This window comes from Sphaerodactylus townsendi, linkage group LG15 (genome assembly GCF_021028975.2).
Source record: "Sphaerodactylus townsendi isolate TG3544 linkage group LG15, MPM_Stown_v2.3, whole genome shotgun sequence".
Taxonomy (NCBI): Eukaryota; Metazoa; Chordata; class Lepidosauria; order Squamata; family Sphaerodactylidae; genus Sphaerodactylus; species Sphaerodactylus townsendi.
In genome coordinates this window covers 37,963,861-37,984,968 of record NC_059439.1, presented here as the reverse complement: position 1 = coordinate 37,984,968, position 21,108 = coordinate 37,963,861, and the positions used below count along the sequence as shown (strand labels likewise).

General features: G+C 82.0%; 1 protein-coding gene across 1 annotated transcript in view; it reads left to right on the top strand.

The window, feature by feature from the left end:
• Window positions 1–20,859, top strand: part of WRAP53 (WD repeat containing antisense to TP53) — a 29,764-nt gene extending 8,905 nt beyond the window's left edge. The window contains exons 4-7 of the mRNA XM_048516841.1: window positions 16,265–16,631; window positions 17,693–17,796; window positions 18,517–18,660; window positions 19,619–20,859. Coding sequence (XP_048372798.1) covers window positions 16,265–16,631; window positions 17,693–17,796; window positions 18,517–18,660; window positions 19,619–19,793 — 790 coding nt within the window. The 3' untranslated portion in view covers window positions 19,794–20,859. The remainder of the gene's footprint in view (window positions 1–16,264; window positions 16,632–17,692; window positions 17,797–18,516; window positions 18,661–19,618) is intronic.
• The last annotated feature ends 249 nt before the right edge of the window (window positions 20,860–21,108 follow it).

Here is a 21,108-nt window from a genome sequence, read left to right as displayed (position 1 = left end):
CTGACCCATGATCTGCCTAAATTTGCGGAATCTCTGGTCTTGCAAACCGAAGGTTGCTGCGTTCTTGTTTTTCTGTATCTCCTTTCATGAATGTTAGTGCTTGATCATATTTTCATTGGCCTGCATTTCCTTATTGAAGTCAAGCAACACACATACCCCCGCAACGTTGTGGGTTCTGTTCCAGGTCTCCTGCACGTTTCTGTGGCACTTCCCCCATTTCTTGGCGTCTCTGTAATTATTTACTCTGTCCACCTCTTCTCCCAACCCTTTGGCCACAACCTTTCTTACAGCATGAGCAGTGGGTGGGGCTTTTGGATATAATGCCTTGAGAGCCAGCCAGCGTGGTGTGGTGGTTTAGAGCAGGTGGATTCTAATCTGGAGAACTGGGTTTGATTCCCCACTCCTCCACCTGAGCAACAGAGGCTTATCTGGTGAGCCAGGTGTGTTTCCGCACTCCTACATTCCTGCTGGGTGACCTTGGGCTAGTCACAGTTCTCCAGAATTCTCTCAGCCCCACCTGCCTCACAAGGTGCCTGTTGTGAAAAGGAGCTTGTAAGCCACCTTAGTCTCTTTACAGGAGAAAAAGGTGGGGTACAAATCCAAACTCTTCTTCTCAGGAGCAGCAGTGGCGTAGGAGGTTAAGAGCTCGTGTATCTAATCTGGAGGAACCGGGTTTGATTCCCAGCTCTGCCGCCTGAGCTGTGGAGGCTTCTCTGGGGAATTCAGATTAGCCTGTGCACTCCCACACATGCCAGCTGGGTGACCTTGGGCTAGTGACAGCTCTTCTGAGCTCTCTCAGCCCCACCTACCTCACAGGGTGTTCCCCCCCCCCCACCCCCCCCCCCCCCCACCCCCCCCCCCCCCCACCCCCCCCCCCCCCCACCCCCCCCCCCCCCCACCCCCCCCCCCCCCCACCCCCCCCCCCCCCCACCCCCCCCCCCCCCCACCCCCCCCCCCCCCCACCCCCCCCCCCCCCCACCCCCCCCCCCCCCCACCCCCCCCCCCCCCCACCCCCCCCCCCCCCCACCCCCCCCCCCCCCCACCCCCCCCCCCCCCCACCCCCCCCCCCCCCCACCCCCCCCCCCCCCCACCCCCCCCCCCCCCCACCCCCCCCCCCCCCCACCCCCCCCCCCCCCCACCCCCCCCCCCCCCCACCCCCCCCCCCCCCCACCCCCCCCCCCCCCCACCCCCCCCCCCCCCCACCCCCCCCCCCCCCCACCCCCCCCCCCCCCCACCCCCCCCCCCCCCCACCCCCCCCCCCCCCCACCCCCCCCCCCCCCCACCCCCCCCCCCCCCCACCCCCCCCCCCCCCCACCCCCCCCCCCCCCCACCCCCCCCCCCCCCCACCCCCCCCCCCCCCCACCCCCCCCCCCCCCCACCCCCCCCCCCCCCCACCCCCCCCCCCCCCCACCCCCCCCCCCCCCCACCCCCCCCCCCCCCCACCCCCCCCCCCCCCCACCCCCCCCCCCCCCCACCCCCCCCCCCCCCCACCCCCCCCCCCCCCCACCCCCCCCCCCCCCCACCCCCCCCCCCCCCCACCCCCCCCCCCCCCCACCCCCCCCCCCCCCCACCCCCCCCCCCCCCCACCCCCCCCCCCCCCCACCCCCCCCCCCCCCCACCCCCCCCCCCCCCCACCCCCCCCCCCCCCCACCCCCCCCCCCCCCCACCCCCCCCCCCCCCCACCCCCCCCCCCCCCCACCCCCCCCCCCCCCCACCCCCCCCCCCCCCCACCCCCCCCCCCCCCCACCCCCCCCCCCCCCCACCCCCCCCCCCCCCCACCCCCCCCCCCCCCCACCCCCCCCCCCCCCCACCCCCCCCCCCCCCCACCCCCCCCCCCCCCCACCCCCCCCCCCCCCCACCCCCCCCCCCCCCCACCCCCCCCCCCCCCCACCCCCCCCCCCCCCCACCCCCCCCCCCCCCCACCCCCCCCCCCCCCCACCCCCCCCCCCCCCCACCCCCCCCCCCCCCCACCCCCCCCCCCCCCCACCCCCCCCCCCCCCCACCCCCCCCCCCCCCCACCCCCCCCCCCCCCCACCCCCCCCCCCCCCCACCCCCCCCCCCCCCCACCCCCCCCCCCCCCCACCCCCCCCCCCCCCCACCCCCCCCCCCCCCCACCCCCCCCCCCCCCCACCCCCCCCCCCCCCCACCCCCCCCCCCCCCCACCCCCCCCCCCCCCCACCCCCCCCCCCCCCCACCCCCCCCCCCCCCCACCCCCCCCCCCCCCCACCCCCCCCCCCCCCCACCCCCCCCCCCCCCCACCCCCCCCCCCCCCCACCCCCCCCCCCCCCCACCCCCCCCCCCCCCCACCCCCCCCCCCCCCCACCCCCCCCCCCCCCCACCCCCCCCCCCCCCCACCCCCCCCCCCCCCCACCCCCCCCCCCCCCCACCCCCCCCCCCCCCCACCCCCCCCCCCCCCCACCCCCCCCCCCCCCCACCCCCCCCCCCCCCCACCCCCCCCCCCCCCCACCCCCCCCCCCCCCCACCCCCCCCCCCCCCCACCCCCCCCCCCCCCCACCCCCCCCCCCCCCCACCCCCCCCCCCCCCCACCCCCCCCCCCCCCCACCCCCCCCCCCCCCCACCCCCCCCCCCCCCCACCCCCCCCCCCCCCCACCCCCCCCCCCCCCCACCCCCCCCCCCCCCCACCCCCCCCCCCCCCCACCCCCCCCCCCCCCCACCCCCCCCCCCCCCCACCCCCCCCCCCCCCCACCCCCCCCCCCCCCCACCCCCCCCCCCCCCCACCCCCCCCCCCCCCCACCCCCCCCCCCCCCCACCCCCCCCCCCCCCCACCCCCCCCCCCCCCCACCCCCCCCCCCCCCCACCCCCCCCCCCCCCCACCCCCCCCCCCCCCCACCCCCCCCCCCCCCCACCCCCCCCCCCCCCCACCCCCCCCCCCCCCCACCCCCCCCCCCCCCCACCCCCCCCCCCCCCCACCCCCCCCCCCCCCCACCCCCCCCCCCCCCCACCCCCCCCCCCCCCCACCCCCCCCCCCCCCCACCCCCCCCCCCCCCCACCCCCCCCCCCCCCCACCCCCCCCCCCCCCCACCCCCCCCCCCCCCCACCCCCCCCCCCCCCCACCCCCCCCCCCCCCCACCCCCCCCCCCCCCCACCCCCCCCCCCCCCCACCCCCCCCCCCCCCCACCCCCCCCCCCCCCCACCCCCCCCCCCCCCCACCCCCCCCCCCCCCCACCCCCCCCCCCCCCCACCCCCCCCCCCCCCCACCCCCCCCCCCCCCCACCCCCCCCCCCCCCCACCCCCCCCCCCCCCCACCCCCCCCCCCCCCCACCCCCCCCCCCCCCCACCCCCCCCCCCCCCCACCCCCCCCCCCCCCCACCCCCCCCCCCCCCCACCCCCCCCCCCCCCCACCCCCCCCCCCCCCCACCCCCCCCCCCCCCCACCCCCCCCCCCCCCCACCCCCCCCCCCCCCCACCCCCCCCCCCCCCCACCCCCCCCCCCCCCCACCCCCCCCCCCCCCCACCCCCCCCCCCCCCCACCCCCCCCCCCCCCCACCCCCCCCCCCCCCCACCCCCCCCCCCCCCCACCCCCCCCCCCCCCCACCCCCCCCCCCCCCCACCCCCCCCCCCCCCCACCCCCCCCCCCCCCCACCCCCCCCCCCCCCCACCCCCCCCCCCCCCCACCCCCCCCCCCCCCCACCCCCCCCCCCCCCCACCCCCCCCCCCCCCCACCCCCCCCCCCCCCCACCCCCCCCCCCCCCCACCCCCCCCCCCCCCCACCCCCCCCCCCCCCCACCCCCCCCCCCCCCCACCCCCCCCCCCCCCCACCCCCCCCCCCCCCCACCCCCCCCCCCCCCCACCCCCCCCCCCCCCCACCCCCCCCCCCCCCCACCCCCCCCCCCCCCCACCCCCCCCCCCCCCCACCCCCCCCCCCCCCCACCCCCCCCCCCCCCCACCCCCCCCCCCCCCCACCCCCCCCCCCCCCCACCCCCCCCCCCCCCCACCCCCCCCCCCCCCCACCCCCCCCCCCCCCCACCCCCCCCCCCCCCCACCCCCCCCCCCCCCCACCCCCCCCCCCCCCCACCCCCCCCCCCCCCCACCCCCCCCCCCCCCCACCCCCCCCCCCCCCCACCCCCCCCCCCCCCCACCCCCCCCCCCCCCCACCCCCCCCCCCCCCCACCCCCCCCCCCCCCCACCCCCCCCCCCCCCCACCCCCCCCCCCCCCCACCCCCCCCCCCCCCCACCCCCCCCCCCCCCCACCCCCCCCCCCCCCCACCCCCCCCCCCCCCCACCCCCCCCCCCCCCCACCCCCCCCCCCCCCCACCCCCCCCCCCCCCCACCCCCCCCCCCCCCCACCCCCCCCCCCCCCCACCCCCCCCCCCCCCCACCCCCCCCCCCCCCCACCCCCCCCCCCCCCCACCCCCCCCCCCCCCCACCCCCCCCCCCCCCCACCCCCCCCCCCCCCCACCCCCCCCCCCCCCCACCCCCCCCCCCCCCCACCCCCCCCCCCCCCCACCCCCCCCCCCCCCCACCCCCCCCCCCCCCCACCCCCCCCCCCCCCCACCCCCCCCCCCCCCCACCCCCCCCCCCCCCCACCCCCCCCCCCCCCCACCCCCCCCCCCCCCCACCCCCCCCCCCCCCCACCCCCCCCCCCCCCCACCCCCCCCCCCCCCCACCCCCCCCCCCCCCCACCCCCCCCCCCCCCCACCCCCCCCCCCCCCCACCCCCCCCCCCCCCCACCCCCCCCCCCCCCCACCCCCCCCCCCCCCCACCCCCCCCCCCCCCCACCCCCCCCCCCCCCCACCCCCCCCCCCCCCCACCCCCCCCCCCCCCCACCCCCCCCCCCCCCCACCCCCCCCCCCCCCCACCCCCCCCCCCCCCCACCCCCCCCCCCCCCCACCCCCCCCCCCCCCCACCCCCCCCCCCCCCCACCCCCCCCCCCCCCCACCCCCCCCCCCCCCCACCCCCCCCCCCCCCCACCCCCCCCCCCCCCCACCCCCCCCCCCCCCCACCCCCCCCCCCCCCCACCCCCCCCCCCCCCCACCCCCCCCCCCCCCCACCCCCCCCCCCCCCCACCCCCCCCCCCCCCCACCCCCCCCCCCCCCCACCCCCCCCCCCCCCCACCCCCCCCCCCCCCCACCCCCCCCCCCCCCCACCCCCCCCCCCCCCCACCCCCCCCCCCCCCCACCCCCCCCCCCCCCCACCCCCCCCCCCCCCCACCCCCCCCCCCCCCCACCCCCCCCCCCCCCCACCCCCCCCCCCCCCCACCCCCCCCCCCCCCCACCCCCCCCCCCCCCCACCCCCCCCCCCCCCCACCCCCCCCCCCCCCCACCCCCCCCCCCCCCCACCCCCCCCCCCCCCCACCCCCCCCCCCCCCCACCCCCCCCCCCCCCCACCCCCCCCCCCCCCCACCCCCCCCCCCCCCCACCCCCCCCCCCCCCCACCCCCCCCCCCCCCCACCCCCCCCCCCCCCCACCCCCCCCCCCCCCCACCCCCCCCCCCCCCCACCCCCCCCCCCCCCCACCCCCCCCCCCCCCCACCCCCCCCCCCCCCCACCCCCCCCCCCCCCCACCCCCCCCCCCCCCCACCCCCCCCCCCCCCCACCCCCCCCCCCCCCCACCCCCCCCCCCCCCCACCCCCCCCCCCCCCCACCCCCCCCCCCCCCCACCCCCCCCCCCCCCCACCCCCCCCCCCCCCCACCCCCCCCCCCCCCCACCCCCCCCCCCCCCCACCCCCCCCCCCCCCCACCCCCCCCCCCCCCCACCCCCCCCCCCCCCCACCCCCCCCCCCCCCCACCCCCCCCCCCCCCCACCCCCCCCCCCCCCCACCCCCCCCCCCCCCCACCCCCCCCCCCCCCCACCCCCCCCCCCCCCCACCCCCCCCCCCCCCCACCCCCCCCCCCCCCCACCCCCCCCCCCCCCCACCCCCCCCCCCCCCCACCCCCCCCCCCCCCCACCCCCCCCCCCCCCCACCCCCCCCCCCCCCCACCCCCCCCCCCCCCCACCCCCCCCCCCCCCCACCCCCCCCCCCCCCCACCCCCCCCCCCCCCCACCCCCCCCCCCCCCCACCCCCCCCCCCCCCCACCCCCCCCCCCCCCCACCCCCCCCCCCCCCCACCCCCCCCCCCCCCCACCCCCCCCCCCCCCCACCCCCCCCCCCCCCCACCCCCCCCCCCCCCCACCCCCCCCCCCCCCCACCCCCCCCCCCCCCCACCCCCCCCCCCCCCCACCCCCCCCCCCCCCCACCCCCCCCCCCCCCCACCCCCCCCCCCCCCCACCCCCCCCCCCCCCCACCCCCCCCCCCCCCCACCCCCCCCCCCCCCCACCCCCCCCCCCCCCCACCCCCCCCCCCCCCCACCCCCCCCCCCCCCCACCCCCCCCCCCCCCCACCCCCCCCCCCCCCCACCCCCCCCCCCCCCCACCCCCCCCCCCCCCCACCCCCCCCCCCCCCCACCCCCCCCCCCCCCCACCCCCCCCCCCCCCCACCCCCCCCCCCCCCCACCCCCCCCCCCCCCCACCCCCCCCCCCCCCCACCCCCCCCCCCCCCCACCCCCCCCCCCCCCCACCCCCCCCCCCCCCCACCCCCCCCCCCCCCCACCCCCCCCCCCCCCCACCCCCCCCCCCCCCCACCCCCCCCCCCCCCCACCCCCCCCCCCCCCCACCCCCCCCCCCCCCCACCCCCCCCCCCCCCCACCCCCCCCCCCCCCCACCCCCCCCCCCCCCCACCCCCCCCCCCCCCCACCCCCCCCCCCCCCCACCCCCCCCCCCCCCCACCCCCCCCCCCCCCCACCCCCCCCCCCCCCCACCCCCCCCCCCCCCCACCCCCCCCCCCCCCCACCCCCCCCCCCCCCCACCCCCCCCCCCCCCCACCCCCCCCCCCCCCCACCCCCCCCCCCCCCCACCCCCCCCCCCCCCCACCCCCCCCCCCCCCCACCCCCCCCCCCCCCCACCCCCCCCCCCCCCCACCCCCCCCCCCCCCCACCCCCCCCCCCCCCCACCCCCCCCCCCCCCCACCCCCCCCCCCCCCCACCCCCCCCCCCCCCCACCCCCCCCCCCCCCCACCCCCCCCCCCCCCCACCCCCCCCCCCCCCCACCCCCCCCCCCCCCCACCCCCCCCCCCCCCCACCCCCCCCCCCCCCCACCCCCCCCCCCCCCCACCCCCCCCCCCCCCCACCCCCCCCCCCCCCCACCCCCCCCCCCCCCCACCCCCCCCCCCCCCCACCCCCCCCCCCCCCCACCCCCCCCCCCCCCCACCCCCCCCCCCCCCCACCCCCCCCCCCCCCCACCCCCCCCCCCCCCCACCCCCCCCCCCCCCCACCCCCCCCCCCCCCCACCCCCCCCCCCCCCCACCCCCCCCCCCCCCCACCCCCCCCCCCCCCCACCCCCCCCCCCCCCCACCCCCCCCCCCCCCCACCCCCCCCCCCCCCCACCCCCCCCCCCCCCCACCCCCCCCCCCCCCCACCCCCCCCCCCCCCCACCCCCCCCCCCCCCCACCCCCCCCCCCCCCCACCCCCCCCCCCCCCCACCCCCCCCCCCCCCCACCCCCCCCCCCCCCCACCCCCCCCCCCCCCCACCCCCCCCCCCCCCCACCCCCCCCCCCCCCCACCCCCCCCCCCCCCCACCCCCCCCCCCCCCCACCCCCCCCCCCCCCCACCCCCCCCCCCCCCCACCCCCCCCCCCCCCCACCCCCCCCCCCCCCCACCCCCCCCCCCCCCCACCCCCCCCCCCCCCCACCCCCCCCCCCCCCCACCCCCCCCCCCCCCCACCCCCCCCCCCCCCCACCCCCCCCCCCCCCCACCCCCCCCCCCCCCCACCCCCCCCCCCCCCCACCCCCCCCCCCCCCCACCCCCCCCCCCCCCCACCCCCCCCCCCCCCCACCCCCCCCCCCCCCCACCCCCCCCCCCCCCCACCCCCCCCCCCCCCCACCCCCCCCCCCCCCCACCCCCCCCCCCCCCCACCCCCCCCCCCCCCCACCCCCCCCCCCCCCCACCCCCCCCCCCCCCCACCCCCCCCCCCCCCCACCCCCCCCCCCCCCCACCCCCCCCCCCCCCCACCCCCCCCCCCCCCCACCCCCCCCCCCCCCCACCCCCCCCCCCCCCCACCCCCCCCCCCCCCCACCCCCCCCCCCCCCCACCCCCCCCCCCCCCCACCCCCCCCCCCCCCCACCCCCCCCCCCCCCCACCCCCCCCCCCCCCCACCCCCCCCCCCCCCCACCCCCCCCCCCCCCCACCCCCCCCCCCCCCCACCCCCCCCCCCCCCCACCCCCCCCCCCCCCCACCCCCCCCCCCCCCCACCCCCCCCCCCCCCCACCCCCCCCCCCCCCCACCCCCCCCCCCCCCCACCCCCCCCCCCCCCCACCCCCCCCCCCCCCCACCCCCCCCCCCCCCCACCCCCCCCCCCCCCCACCCCCCCCCCCCCCCACCCCCCCCCCCCCCCACCCCCCCCCCCCCCCACCCCCCCCCCCCCCCACCCCCCCCCCCCCCCACCCCCCCCCCCCCCCACCCCCCCCCCCCCCCACCCCCCCCCCCCCCCACCCCCCCCCCCCCCCACCCCCCCCCCCCCCCACCCCCCCCCCCCCCCACCCCCCCCCCCCCCCACCCCCCCCCCCCCCCACCCCCCCCCCCCCCCACCCCCCCCCCCCCCCACCCCCCCCCCCCCCCACCCCCCCCCCCCCCCACCCCCCCCCCCCCCCACCCCCCCCCCCCCCCACCCCCCCCCCCCCCCACCCCCCCCCCCCCCCACCCCCCCCCCCCCCCACCCCCCCCCCCCCCCACCCCCCCCCCCCCCCACCCCCCCCCCCCCCCACCCCCCCCCCCCCCCACCCCCCCCCCCCCCCACCCCCCCCCCCCCCCACCCCCCCCCCCCCCCACCCCCCCCCCCCCCCACCCCCCCCCCCCCCCACCCCCCCCCCCCCCCACCCCCCCCCCCCCCCACCCCCCCCCCCCCCCACCCCCCCCCCCCCCCACCCCCCCCCCCCCCCACCCCCCCCCCCCCCCACCCCCCCCCCCCCCCACCCCCCCCCCCCCCCACCCCCCCCCCCCCCCACCCCCCCCCCCCCCCACCCCCCCCCCCCCCCACCCCCCCCCCCCCCCACCCCCCCCCCCCCCCACCCCCCCCCCCCCCCACCCCCCCCCCCCCCCACCCCCCCCCCCCCCCACCCCCCCCCCCCCCCACCCCCCCCCCCCCCCACCCCCCCCCCCCCCCACCCCCCCCCCCCCCCACCCCCCCCCCCCCCCACCCCCCCCCCCCCCCACCCCCCCCCCCCCCCACCCCCCCCCCCCCCCACCCCCCCCCCCCCCCACCCCCCCCCCCCCCCACCCCCCCCCCCCCCCACCCCCCCCCCCCCCCACCCCCCCCCCCCCCCACCCCCCCCCCCCCCCACCCCCCCCCCCCCCCACCCCCCCCCCCCCCCACCCCCCCCCCCCCCCACCCCCCCCCCCCCCCACCCCCCCCCCCCCCCACCCCCCCCCCCCCCCACCCCCCCCCCCCCCCACCCCCCCCCCCCCCCACCCCCCCCCCCCCCCACCCCCCCCCCCCCCCACCCCCCCCCCCCCCCACCCCCCCCCCCCCCCACCCCCCCCCCCCCCCACCCCCCCCCCCCCCCACCCCCCCCCCCCCCCACCCCCCCCCCCCCCCACCCCCCCCCCCCCCCACCCCCCCCCCCCCCCACCCCCCCCCCCCCCCACCCCCCCCCCCCCCCACCCCCCCCCCCCCCCACCCCCCCCCCCCCCCACCCCCCCCCCCCCCCACCCCCCCCCCCCCCCACCCCCCCCCCCCCCCACCCCCCCCCCCCCCCACCCCCCCCCCCCCCCACCCCCCCCCCCCCCCACCCCCCCCCCCCCCCACCCCCCCCCCCCCCCACCCCCCCCCCCCCCCACCCCCCCCCCCCCCCACCCCCCCCCCCCCCCACCCCCCCCCCCCCCCACCCCCCCCCCCCCCCACCCCCCCCCCCCCCCACCCCCCCCCCCCCCCACCCCCCCCCCCCCCCACCCCCCCCCCCCCCCACCCCCCCCCCCCCCCACCCCCCCCCCCCCCCACCCCCCCCCCCCCCCACCCCCCCCCCCCCCCACCCCCCCCCCCCCCCACCCCCCCCCCCCCCCACCCCCCCCCCCCCCCACCCCCCCCCCCCCCCACCCCCCCCCCCCCCCACCCCCCCCCCCCCCCACCCCCCCCCCCCCCCACCCCCCCCCCCCCCCACCCCCCCCCCCCCCCACCCCCCCCCCCCCCCACCCCCCCCCCCCCCCACCCCCCCCCCCCCCCACCCCCCCCCCCCCCCACCCCCCCCCCCCCCCACCCCCCCCCCCCCCCACCCCCCCCCCCCCCCACCCCCCCCCCCCCCCACCCCCCCCCCCCCCCACCCCCCCCCCCCCCCACCCCCCCCCCCCCCCACCCCCCCCCCCCCCCACCCCCCCCCCCCCCCACCCCCCCCCCCCCCCACCCCCCCCCCCCCCCACCCCCCCCCCCCCCCACCCCCCCCCCCCCCCACCCCCCCCCCCCCCCACCCCCCCCCCCCCCCACCCCCCCCCCCCCCCACCCCCCCCCCCCCCCACCCCCCCCCCCCCCCACCCCCCCCCCCCCCCACCCCCCCCCCCCCCCACCCCCCCCCCCCCCCACCCCCCCCCCCCCCCACCCCCCCCCCCCCCCACCCCCCCCCCCCCCCACCCCCCCCCCCCCCCACCCCCCCCCCCCCCCACCCCCCCCCCCCCCCACCCCCCCCCCCCCCCACCCCCCCCCCCCCCCACCCCCCCCCCCCCCCACCCCCCCCCCCCCCCACCCCCCCCCCCCCCCACCCCCCCCCCCCCCCACCCCCCCCCCCCCCCACCCCCCCCCCCCCCCACCCCCCCCCCCCCCCACCCCCCCCCCCCCCCACCCCCCCCCCCCCCCACCCCCCCCCCCCCCCACCCCCCCCCCCCCCCACCCCCCCCCCCCCCCACCCCCCCCCCCCCCCACCCCCCCCCCCCCCCACCCCCCCCCCCCCCCACCCCCCCCCCCCCCCACCCCCCCCCCCCCCCACCCCCCCCCCCCCCCACCCCCCCCCCCCCCCACCCCCCCCCCCCCCCACCCCCCCCCCCCCCCACCCCCCCCCCCCCCCACCCCCCCCCCCCCCCACCCCCCCCCCCCCCCACCCCCCCCCCCCCCCACCCCCCCCCCCCCCCACCCCCCCCCCCCCCCACCCCCCCCCCCCCCCACCCCCCCCCCCCCCCACCCCCCCCCCCCCCCACCCCCCCCCCCCCCCACCCCCCCCCCCCCCCACCCCCCCCCCCCCCCACCCCCCCCCCCCCCCACCCCCCCCCCCCCCCACCCCCCCCCCCCCCCACCCCCCCCCCCCCCCACCCCCCCCCCCCCCCACCCCCCCCCCCCCCCACCCCCCCCCCCCCCCACCCCCCCCCCCCCCCACCCCCCCCCCCCCCCACCCCCCCCCCCCCCCACCCCCCCCCCCCCCCACCCCCCCCCCCCCCCACCCCCCCCCCCCCCCACCCCCCCCCCCCCCCACCCCCCCCCCCCCCCACCCCCCCCCCCCCCCACCCCCCCCCCCCCCCACCCCCCCCCCCCCCCACCCCCCCCCCCCCCCACCCCCCCCCCCCCCCACCCCCCCCCCCCCCCACCCCCCCCCCCCCCCACCCCCCCCCCCCCCCACCCCCCCCCCCCCCCACCCCCCCCCCCCCCCACCCCCCCCCCCCCCCACCCCCCCCCCCCCCCACCCCCCCCCCCCCCCACCCCCCCCCCCCCCCACCCCCCCCCCCCCCCACCCCCCCCCCCCCCCACCCCCCCCCCCCCCCACCCCCCCCCCCCCCCACCCCCCCCCCCCCCCACCCCCCCCCCCCCCCACCCCCCCCCCCCCCCACCCCCCCCCCCCCCCACCCCCCCCCCCCCCCACCCCCCCCCCCCCCCACCCCCCCCCCCCCCCACCCCCCCCCCCCCCCACCCCCCCCCCCCCCCACCCCCCCCCCCCCCCACCCCCCCCCCCCCCCACCCCCCCCCCCCCCCACCCCCCCCCCCCCCCACCCCCCCCCCCCCCCACCCCCCCCCCCCCCCACCCCCCCCCCCCCCCACCCCCCCCCCCCCCCACCCCCCCCCCCCCCCACCCCCCCCCCCCCCCACCCCCCCCCCCCCCCACCCCCCCCCCCCCCCACCCCCCCCCCCCCCCACCCCCCCCCCCCCCCACCCCCCCCCCCCCCCACCCCCCCCCCCCCCCACCCCCCCCCCCCCCCACCCCCCCCCCCCCCCACCCCCCCCCCCCCCCACCCCCCCCCCCCCCCACCCCCCCCCCCCCCCACCCCCCCCCCCCCCCACCCCCCCCCCCCCCCACCCCCCCCCCCCCCCACCCCCCCCCCCCCCCACCCCCCCCCCCCCCCACCCCCCCCCCCCCCCACCCCCCCCCCCCCCCACCCCCCCCCCCCCCCACCCCCCCCCCCCCCCACCCCCCCCCCCCCCCACCCCCCCCCCCCCCCACCCCCCCCCCCCCCCACCCCCCCCCCCCCCCACCCCCCCCCCCCCCCACCCCCCCCCCCCCCCACCCCCCCCCCCCCCCACCCCCCCCCCCCCCCACCCCCCCCCCCCCCCACCCCCCCCCCCCCCCACCCCCCCCCCCCCCCACCCCCCCCCCCCCCCACCCCCCCCCCCCCCCACCCCCCCCCCCCCCCACCCCCCCCCCCCCCCACCCCCCCCCCCCCCCACCCCCCCCCCCCCCCACCCCCCCCCCCCCCCACCCCCCCCCCCCCCCACCCCCCCCCCCCCCCACCCCCCCCCCCCCCCACCCCCCCCCCCCCCCACCCCCCCCCCCCCCCACCCCCCCCCCCCCCCACCCCCCCCCCCCCCCACCCCCCCCCCCCCCCACCCCCCCCCCCCCCCACCCCCCCCCCCCCCCACCCCCCCCCCCCCCCACCCCCCCCCCCCCCCACCCCCCCCCCCCCCCACCCCCCCCCCCCCCCACCCCCCCCCCCCCCCACCCCCCCCCCCCCCCACCCCCCCCCCCCCCCACCCCCCCCCCCCCCCACCCCCCCCCCCCCCCACCCCCCCCCCCCCCCACCCCCCCCCCCCCCCACCCCCCCCCCCCCCCACCCCCCCCCCCCCCCACCCCCCCCCCCCCCCACCCCCCCCCCCCCCCACCCCCCCCCCCCCCCACCCCCCCCCCCCCCCACCCCCCCCCCCCCCCACCCCCCCCCCCCCCCACCCCCCCCCCCCCCCACCCCCCCCCCCCCCCACCCCCCCCCCCCCCCACCCCCCCCCCCCCCCACCCCCCCCCCCCCCCACCCCCCCCCCCCCCCACCCCCCCCCCCCCCCACCCCCCCCCCCCCCCACCCCCCCCCCCCCCCACCCCCCCCCCCCCCCACCCCCCCCCCCCCCCACCCCCCCCCCCCCCCACCCCCCCCCCCCCCCACCCCCCCCCCCCCCCACCCCCCCCCCCCCCCACCCCCCCCCCCCCCCACCCCCCCCCCCCCCCACCCCCCCCCCCCCCCACCCCCCCCCCCCCCCACCCCCCCCCCCCCCCACCCCCCCCCCCCCCCACCCCCCCCCCCCCCCACCCCCCCCCCCCCCCACCCCCCCCCCCCCCCACCCCCCCCCCCCCCCACCCCCCCCCCCCCCCACCCCCCCCCCCCCCCACCCCCCCCCCCCCCCACCCCCCCCCCCCCCCACCCCCCCCCCCCCCCACCCCCCCCCCCCCCCACCCCCCCCCCCCCCCACCCCCCCCCCCCCCCACCCCCCCCCCCCCCCACCCCCCCCCCCCCCCACCCCCCCCCCCCCCCACCCCCCCCCCCCCCCACCCCCCCCCCCCCCCACCCCCCCCCCCCCCCACCCCCCCCCCCCCCCACCCCCCCCCCCCCCCACCCCCCCCCCCCCCCACCCCCCCCCCCCCCCACCCCCCCCCCCCCCCACCCCCCCCCCCCCCCACCCCCCCCCCCCCCCACCCCCCCCCCCCCCCACCCCCCCCCCCCCCCACCCCCCCCCCCCCCCACCCCCCCCCCCCCCCACCCCCCCCCCCCCCCACCCCCCCCCCCCCCCACCCCCCCCCCCCCCCACCCCCCCCCCCCCCCACCCCCCCCCCCCCCCACCCCCCCCCCCCCCCACCCCCCCCCCCCCCCACCCCCCCCCCCCCCCACCCCCCCCCCCCCCCACCCCCCCCCCCCCCCACCCCCCCCCCCCCCCACCCCCCCCCCCCCCCACCCCCCCCCCCCCCCACCCCCCCCCCCCCCCACCCCCCCCCCCCCCCACCCCCCCCCCCCCCCACCCCCCCCCCCCCCCACCCCCCCCCCCCCCCACCCCCCCCCCCCCCCACCCCCCCCCCCCCCCACCCCCCCCCCCCCCCACCCCCCCCCCCCCCCACCCCCCCCCCCCCCCACCCCCCCCCCCCCCCACCCCCCCCCCCCCCCACCCCCCCCCCCCCCCACCCCCCCCCCCCCCCACCCCCCCCCCCCCCCACCCCCCCCCCCCCCCACCCCCCCCCCCCCCCACCCCCCCCCCCCCCCACCCCCCCCCCCCCCCACCCCCCCCCCCCCCCACCCCCCCCCCCCCCCACCCCCCCCCCCCCCCACCCCCCCCCCCCCCCACCCCCCCCCCCCCCCACCCCCCCCCCCCCCCACCCCCCCCCCCCCCCACCCCCCCCCCCCCCCACCCCCCCCCCCCCCCACCCCCCCCCCCCCCCACCCCCCCCCCCCCCCACCCCCCCCCCCCCCCACCCCCCCCCCCCCCCACCCCCCCCCCCCCCCACCCCCCCCCCCCCCCACCCCCCCCCCCCCCCACCCCCCCCCCCCCCCACCCCCCCCCCCCCCCACCCCCCCCCCCCCCCACCCCCCCCCCCCCCCACCCCCCCCCCCCCCCACCCCCCCCCCCCCCCACCCCCCCCCCCCCCCACCCCCCCCCCCCCCCACCCCCCCCCCCCCCCACCCCCCCCCCCCCCCACCCCCCCCCCCCCCCACCCCCCCCCCCCCCCACCCCCCCCCCCCCCCACCCCCCCCCCCCCCCACCCCCCCCCCCCCCCACCCCCCCCCCCCCCCACCCCCCCCCCCCCCCACCCCCCCCCCCCCCCACCCCCCCCCCCCCCCACCCCCCCCCCCCCCCACCCCCCCCCCCCCCCACCCCCCCCCCCCCCCACCCCCCCCCCCCCCCACCCCCCCCCCCCCCCACCCCCCCCCCCCCCCACCCCCCCCCCCCCCCACCCCCCCCCCCCCCCACCCCCCCCCCCCCCCACCCCCCCCCCCCCCCACCCCCCCCCCCCCCCACCCCCCCCCCCCCCCACCCCCCCCCCCCCCCACCCCCCCCCCCCCCCACCCCCCCCCCCCCCCACCCCCCCCCCCCCCCACCCCCCCCCCCCCCCACCCCCCCCCCCCCCCACCCCCCCCCCCCCCCACCCCCCCCCCCCCCCACCCCCCCCCCCCCCCACCCCCCCCCCCCCCCACCCCCCCCCCCCCCCACCCCCCCCCCCCCCCACCCCCCCCCCCCCCCACCCCCCCCCCCCCCCACCCCCCCCCCCCCCCACCCCCCCCCCCCCCCACCCCCCCCCCCCCCCACCCCCCCCCCCCCCCACCCCCCCCCCCCCCCACCCCCCCCCCCCCCCACCCCCCCCCCCCCCCACCCCCCCCCCCCCCCACCCCCCCCCCCCCCCACCCCCCCCCCCCCCCACCCCCCCCCCCCCCCACCCCCCCCCCCCCCCACCCCCCCCCCCCCCCACCCCCCCCCCCCCCCACCCCCCCCCCCCCCCACCCCCCCCCCCCCCCACCCCCCCCCCCCCCCACCCCCCCCCCCCCCCACCCCCCCCCCCCCCCACCCCCCCCCCCCCCCACCCCCCCCCCCCCCCACCCCCCCCCCCCCCCACCCCCCCCCCCCCCCACCCCCCCCCCCCCCCACCCCCCCCCCCCCCCACCCCCCCCCCCACATAAGCATTTTTATTGTCATTGTGCACGCACAATGAAATTTACAGCAGCATTCCTCGATGCACACAATTCCAGACTCATACCCCATCCTCACTTTCCCCTTCCTCCACCCATCCCTACACAGCCCCAAACACATCGACACGAAGCCGCGGAGTTCAGCATCGCCACAGCTCTAGAGTAGAAGCTGTCTCTAAGCCTCTTTGTCCTAGTTTTGATAGACCTGTATCATCTGCCAGATGGTAACAGTTCAAAAAGAGAGTGTGCTGGATGAGACGGGTCTCTCAGAATATTTTGGGCTTTCTTTAGGCTTCAGGAACTATAGAGTTCTTCCAAGGAGGAGAGAGGGCAGCCGATAGTCCTCTGTGCAGTAGTGATCACCCTTTGGAGCACCTTCCTATTAAGAGAGCTCCGAAGAACTGTGACTAGCCCAAGCTGGCATGTGTTGTTGGAGTGCACAAGTTAATCTGGTTCCTCAAGTGGCAGAGCGGGGAATCAAACCCAGTTCTCCAGATTAGAGTGCCCCTGCTCTTAACCACGACGCCACGCTGGCTGTCTAGGAGAGGCCCACGTGGACCAACGCACCTCCCTCTCCGCTTCCCAGCAAAGAAGCAAGGGCAGAGCGGCATCATTTCCTGCATCGCCTTCAGCCCCACCCAGCCGGTCTACGCCTGCGCCTCCTACTCGAAGACTGTTGGCCTCTACTCTCGAGCAGAAGGGGACCCCTTGGCTTTGCTCCACGGGCACCGAGGAGGAGTCACTCATGCCCAGTTCTCCCCTGAGGGCTTCCATCTATACACTGGTGGCCGCAAGGTAAGGGCTTACCACGGGAGGGGGGAGAATGAGGGGGTGGGGCTTAGAGTGGCTGAAGGCGGGACTTATAGAGCGGTGAGGGGTGTGGTTGTGCCAGGGAACCTGGGATTGGCCAATGACCCTGCGCTCTCCAGGAGTGGTGGGCCTTGCCTCTGATTACTGTCCAGTGGGTACGTAAAAGAAGACGAAGAAGAGAAGAGTTTGGATTTATATCCCCCCTTTCTTTCCTGCAGGAGACTCAAAGGGGCTTACAATCTCCTGTCCCTTCCCCCCTCACAACAAACACCCTGTGAGGTGGGTGGGGCTGAGAGAGCCCCGAGAAGCTATGACTAGCCCAAGGTCACCCAGCTGGCGTGTGTTGGAGTGCACAGGCTAATCTGAATTCCCCAGATAAGAAGAAGAGTAGAAGAGTTTTGGATTTATATCCCCCCTTTCTCTCCTCTCTGCAGGAGACTCAAAGGGGCTTACAATCTCTCTAGTTCTTCCTCACAACAAACACCCTGAGGTGGGGCTGGCCAGAGAGCTCCTGGGGTGCTATGACTAGCCCAAGGTCACCCAGCTGGCGTGTGTTGGAGTGCACAGGCTAATCTGAATTCCCCAGATAAGCCTCCACAGCTCAGGCGGCTGAGCTGGGAATCAAACCCGGATCCTCCAGATTAGATACACGAGCTCTTAACCTCCTGCGCCACTGCTAAAACAGGACCTTTTTGGTGGAAGCCCCCAAGAGTATGTAACAGCCTCTCTCCAGGGAGGTGTTCCTCACCTCTCCCCTTTAACGACCACTGCAGTTGGTTTTACTTAGGACTACATTGGACTGAGTGAGTTTTTATTTATTTGCAGTCCTAATTGGAGTTTTTAAGCTGTCGTCTCTTCATGAGCTTTGATCGTTGCTGTTTTATTTGCATCGTGAGCTGCCTTGAGTTCCACAAGGGAGAAAAGCGACCAATAAAAGTTTTAAGTAAAACAAATAAAATAATGCTGGGGAAACCCTCCTCCGTTCGCTGAAGTCGGCTAGGACTGTTAGGGCGCGAGTTGAGCTGCGTCTCTCCCCACCCCTGCAGGACTCAGAGATCCTCTGCTGGGACCTGCGGCAGCCCGGTGAAGTCCTCTTCTCCATGTGCCGAACGGTGGCCACCAACCAGAGACTCTACTTCGACTTGGATCTGTAAGTGATGGCCTGGATGAGAGGTATCCAACTCTGGTGCGTCAGATGCTCATGGACTGCAGTTCCTATCAGCCAATTGGCCACGCCCACAGGGGCTGATGGGAATTGTGGTCCGTGAACATCTGGAGGGCCAGAGTTGGACACCCCTGGACCTAGATTCTGTTTCTTGACATCCTGCTCTGCCTTGTGTCTGTCTTGGTTTGTGGTCCCATCGGGGTGGTTTGAAGACCGGGTTTCCTGGGTTTGAACAGGGACAATGTGGACTGAACTAACCTGGATAGCTTTAAAAGGGGCTTGGACAGATTGATGGAGGAGAAGTCGATTTATGGCTACCAATCTTGATCCTCTTTTATCTGAGGTTTCAAATGCCTTAACAGACCAGGTGCTCCAGAGCAGCAGCAGCAGAAGACCATTGCTTTCACCTCCTGCCTGTGAGCTCCCAAAGGCACCTGGTGGGCCACTGCGAGTAGCAGAGAGCTGGACTCTGGTCTGATCCAGCTGGCTTTTTCTTATGTTCTTATGAAACACAGAACAAGAGAAGCCTGGGGCAGAATTCAGGGGGGAAGTGGAGTCTCCGTGGGAAGGGAGGGGAAGGCACACCACACAAAATATCCTCTGCTGGTCTGGCAGTGTTGTTTGGGACTGAAAGGGTGACGTCTGCAGGAGATTATTCCTGTCCTGGGACAGACTTGCATGGAGCTCTTGGGCTTTCCACCACAGGAGTGGGAGATACCTGGTGAGCGGAGGCACGGAAGGACTGATCACCGTCTGGGATACCTCCCAGCCGCCCAGCAGCGGCCCCCGCCCGGTCCTGCAGCCCGTCCTCCAGTTCCAGGCCCTACAGGACTGCATCAATGGTGTCAGGTACTGCTGCTCTAGGAGGCGCCTTGCTTTGTGGCGGGAATGGCTTCTTGGTTGACTTGGTCAGGCTCTGAGGTGGGAAGAAGAAGAAGAAGAGTTTGGATTTATATCCCCCCTTTCTCTCCTGCAGGAGACTCAAAGGGGCTTACAATCTCCTTGCCCTTCCCCCCTCACAACAAACACCCTGTGAGGTGGGTGGGGCTGAGAGAGCTCCAAGTAGCTGTGACTAGCCCAAGGTCACCCAGCTGGCGTGTGTGGGAGTGTACAGGCTAATCTGAATTCCCCAGAGAAGCCTCCACAGCTCAGGCGGCAGAGCTGGGAATCGAACCCGGTTCCTCCAGATCAGAGTGCACCTGCTCTTAACCTCCTACACCACTGCTGCTCACTGGGCCCCGGGTCTCTTGCGGGTGAATCCCCGGCTTTTACAGGGGTGGGGGTCATGGTGGATTAAACATCATCCCCATCGCCCAAGAATTCCCAGATCTGGAAATGTACAAAAACATAAACAGCTGGATGAAACCAGTGAGTGTCCATCTAGTCCAGCATCCTGTCTCACGAGTGGCCAACCATTACTCTAGAGCAGGAGTGTCCAACTCTGGGGCTTCAGATGTTCATGGACTACAATTCCCATCAGCCCCTGCCGGCAGGGGCTGATGGGAATTGTAGTCCATGAACGCCTGAAGCCCCAGAGTTGGACACCCCTGCTCTAGAGGACCACTCCTTCACGTCTCTCACAGCTGAGGTGCTCCTGGCGTGGCCGTTACGCCCCTCTTTTTTGACTGGTGCTTACAGTGCCTGTACATTTGAGGCAGTCTAGCCCTGGGCCACCCCTTGGCCGCTGGGAACAAGGGCACTGAAAGGGGTGCATGGGATCAGGGGGTTTTGATACTCGACTGGGCGCCTGTCGAGCTGGACTCTGCTCCTTTCCCATCTGACTCTCTTCTCCTCATCCTGTTCTCAGCCTCCACCCCAGTCTGCCTATTCTGGCCACAGCCTCCGGCCAGCGCATATTTCCTGACCCGTGGGACAGCGGAGACGAGGAGGAGGCCCATCTGCCCGATTCCCCCCAGGCCTGCCGGAGCAACTCCCTCTCGCTGTGGCTCTGCTCCTCAGCTACCGGAGCCGATTTGCCCTAGACCAGTGGTGGCAAACCTATGGCACTCCAGATGTTCATGGACTACAGTTCCCATCAGCCCCCCCATTCTGGCAGGGGCTGATGGGAATTGTAGTCCACAAACATCTGGAGTGCCATAGGTTCGCCACCACGGCCCTAGTCTGTCGAGGGAACGGCTGCTTCTCAATGCAGATCATTGGAGTCTCGAGACCTTCTCGGGAGTCCGTGAGGCAATGCTGCGCACGGTGTTGTGTAGTGCGGTTGAGCGTCCCCAGCAAGGTTGGTTGGGGCCTGTGGGAATGTGTGTGTGTGTGTGTGTTCGTGGAGTTTGTATCAAACAAAGAGAGCGTGGGAAAGCAGAAATGATTGTGTCAAGTACCATAATTTGGTTTGTTGACCTTTTGTGGCACAGATGGGCGTGTCTGTTGTGATAGGCACACCCCACCAGGACGGGAGCAGGAAAGCCGTAGGACTGTTGTATTTCAGGAGGAATTATGCCCGAGGGGGGTCGACGGCAGCCCCTTCCTCCAATGGCAGCTCCCATCTTCCGGATTTGTGGCACCCCCTCACTCCTTTCCTGGTTTAGAGAAAAATCTTCCAGATTTGTGGCACCCCCCCCCCTTTCTCTCTGACTTGAATCACGTGTCGATGCTTGCCCCCCAGAGCCCCCACTGGAAAGAACTCTGGCTGTCCGGGTGAGGGCGGGGCAGATAGTGAATTGGGATCTGCGTGGGGCATTCTGGAAGGGGGTAGCAAGAGTGTGTGTGTGTGAGACCCCCCACGGGTGGAGCGGAGGGTCCTTTTTAAACAAAAAACCCCAACATGAAATGAAAGGTAAATTGGTTCTTTCGGGGGGGGGGGGGGTTAGTGGGTCTTTTCTTCTCTGCTGTGTGAATTGTTTTCTATTTGACTGTCTGGCTGGACAGATGAATTATTGTGACGGAGTCTGGCAGGGGAGGGCTTTTGTGGGAGGGGGGAGTCTTCCGAATATTACTCTTCAGTACCTTGTTTTTTGTTTTGTAGAGAGTACAACCTTTTGGCAATCAGTCAACGTTACAGATGTTTAATAAAAATTTATAAATATTGCACTTCTTGCGGTCTCTTTCTTCTCTGGGCGCCCAAATAAACTCTGGAGTTGGCGGGGCTGAGAAGTGTTTTTTTATTCACTTTTGGGGACATGCTTGTTCCGAGTGTGGGCTGACTTTGTGATTTCAAGAAAATAACTTGCCAGTTTTCACTAATTAATGTGTTCTGGAAAACACACACGCTCTGTTAACACATTTATCCCACGGAGCAAGACAAGCCGGAACAAGATGTCGCGACCTTCCAAGCTGTCA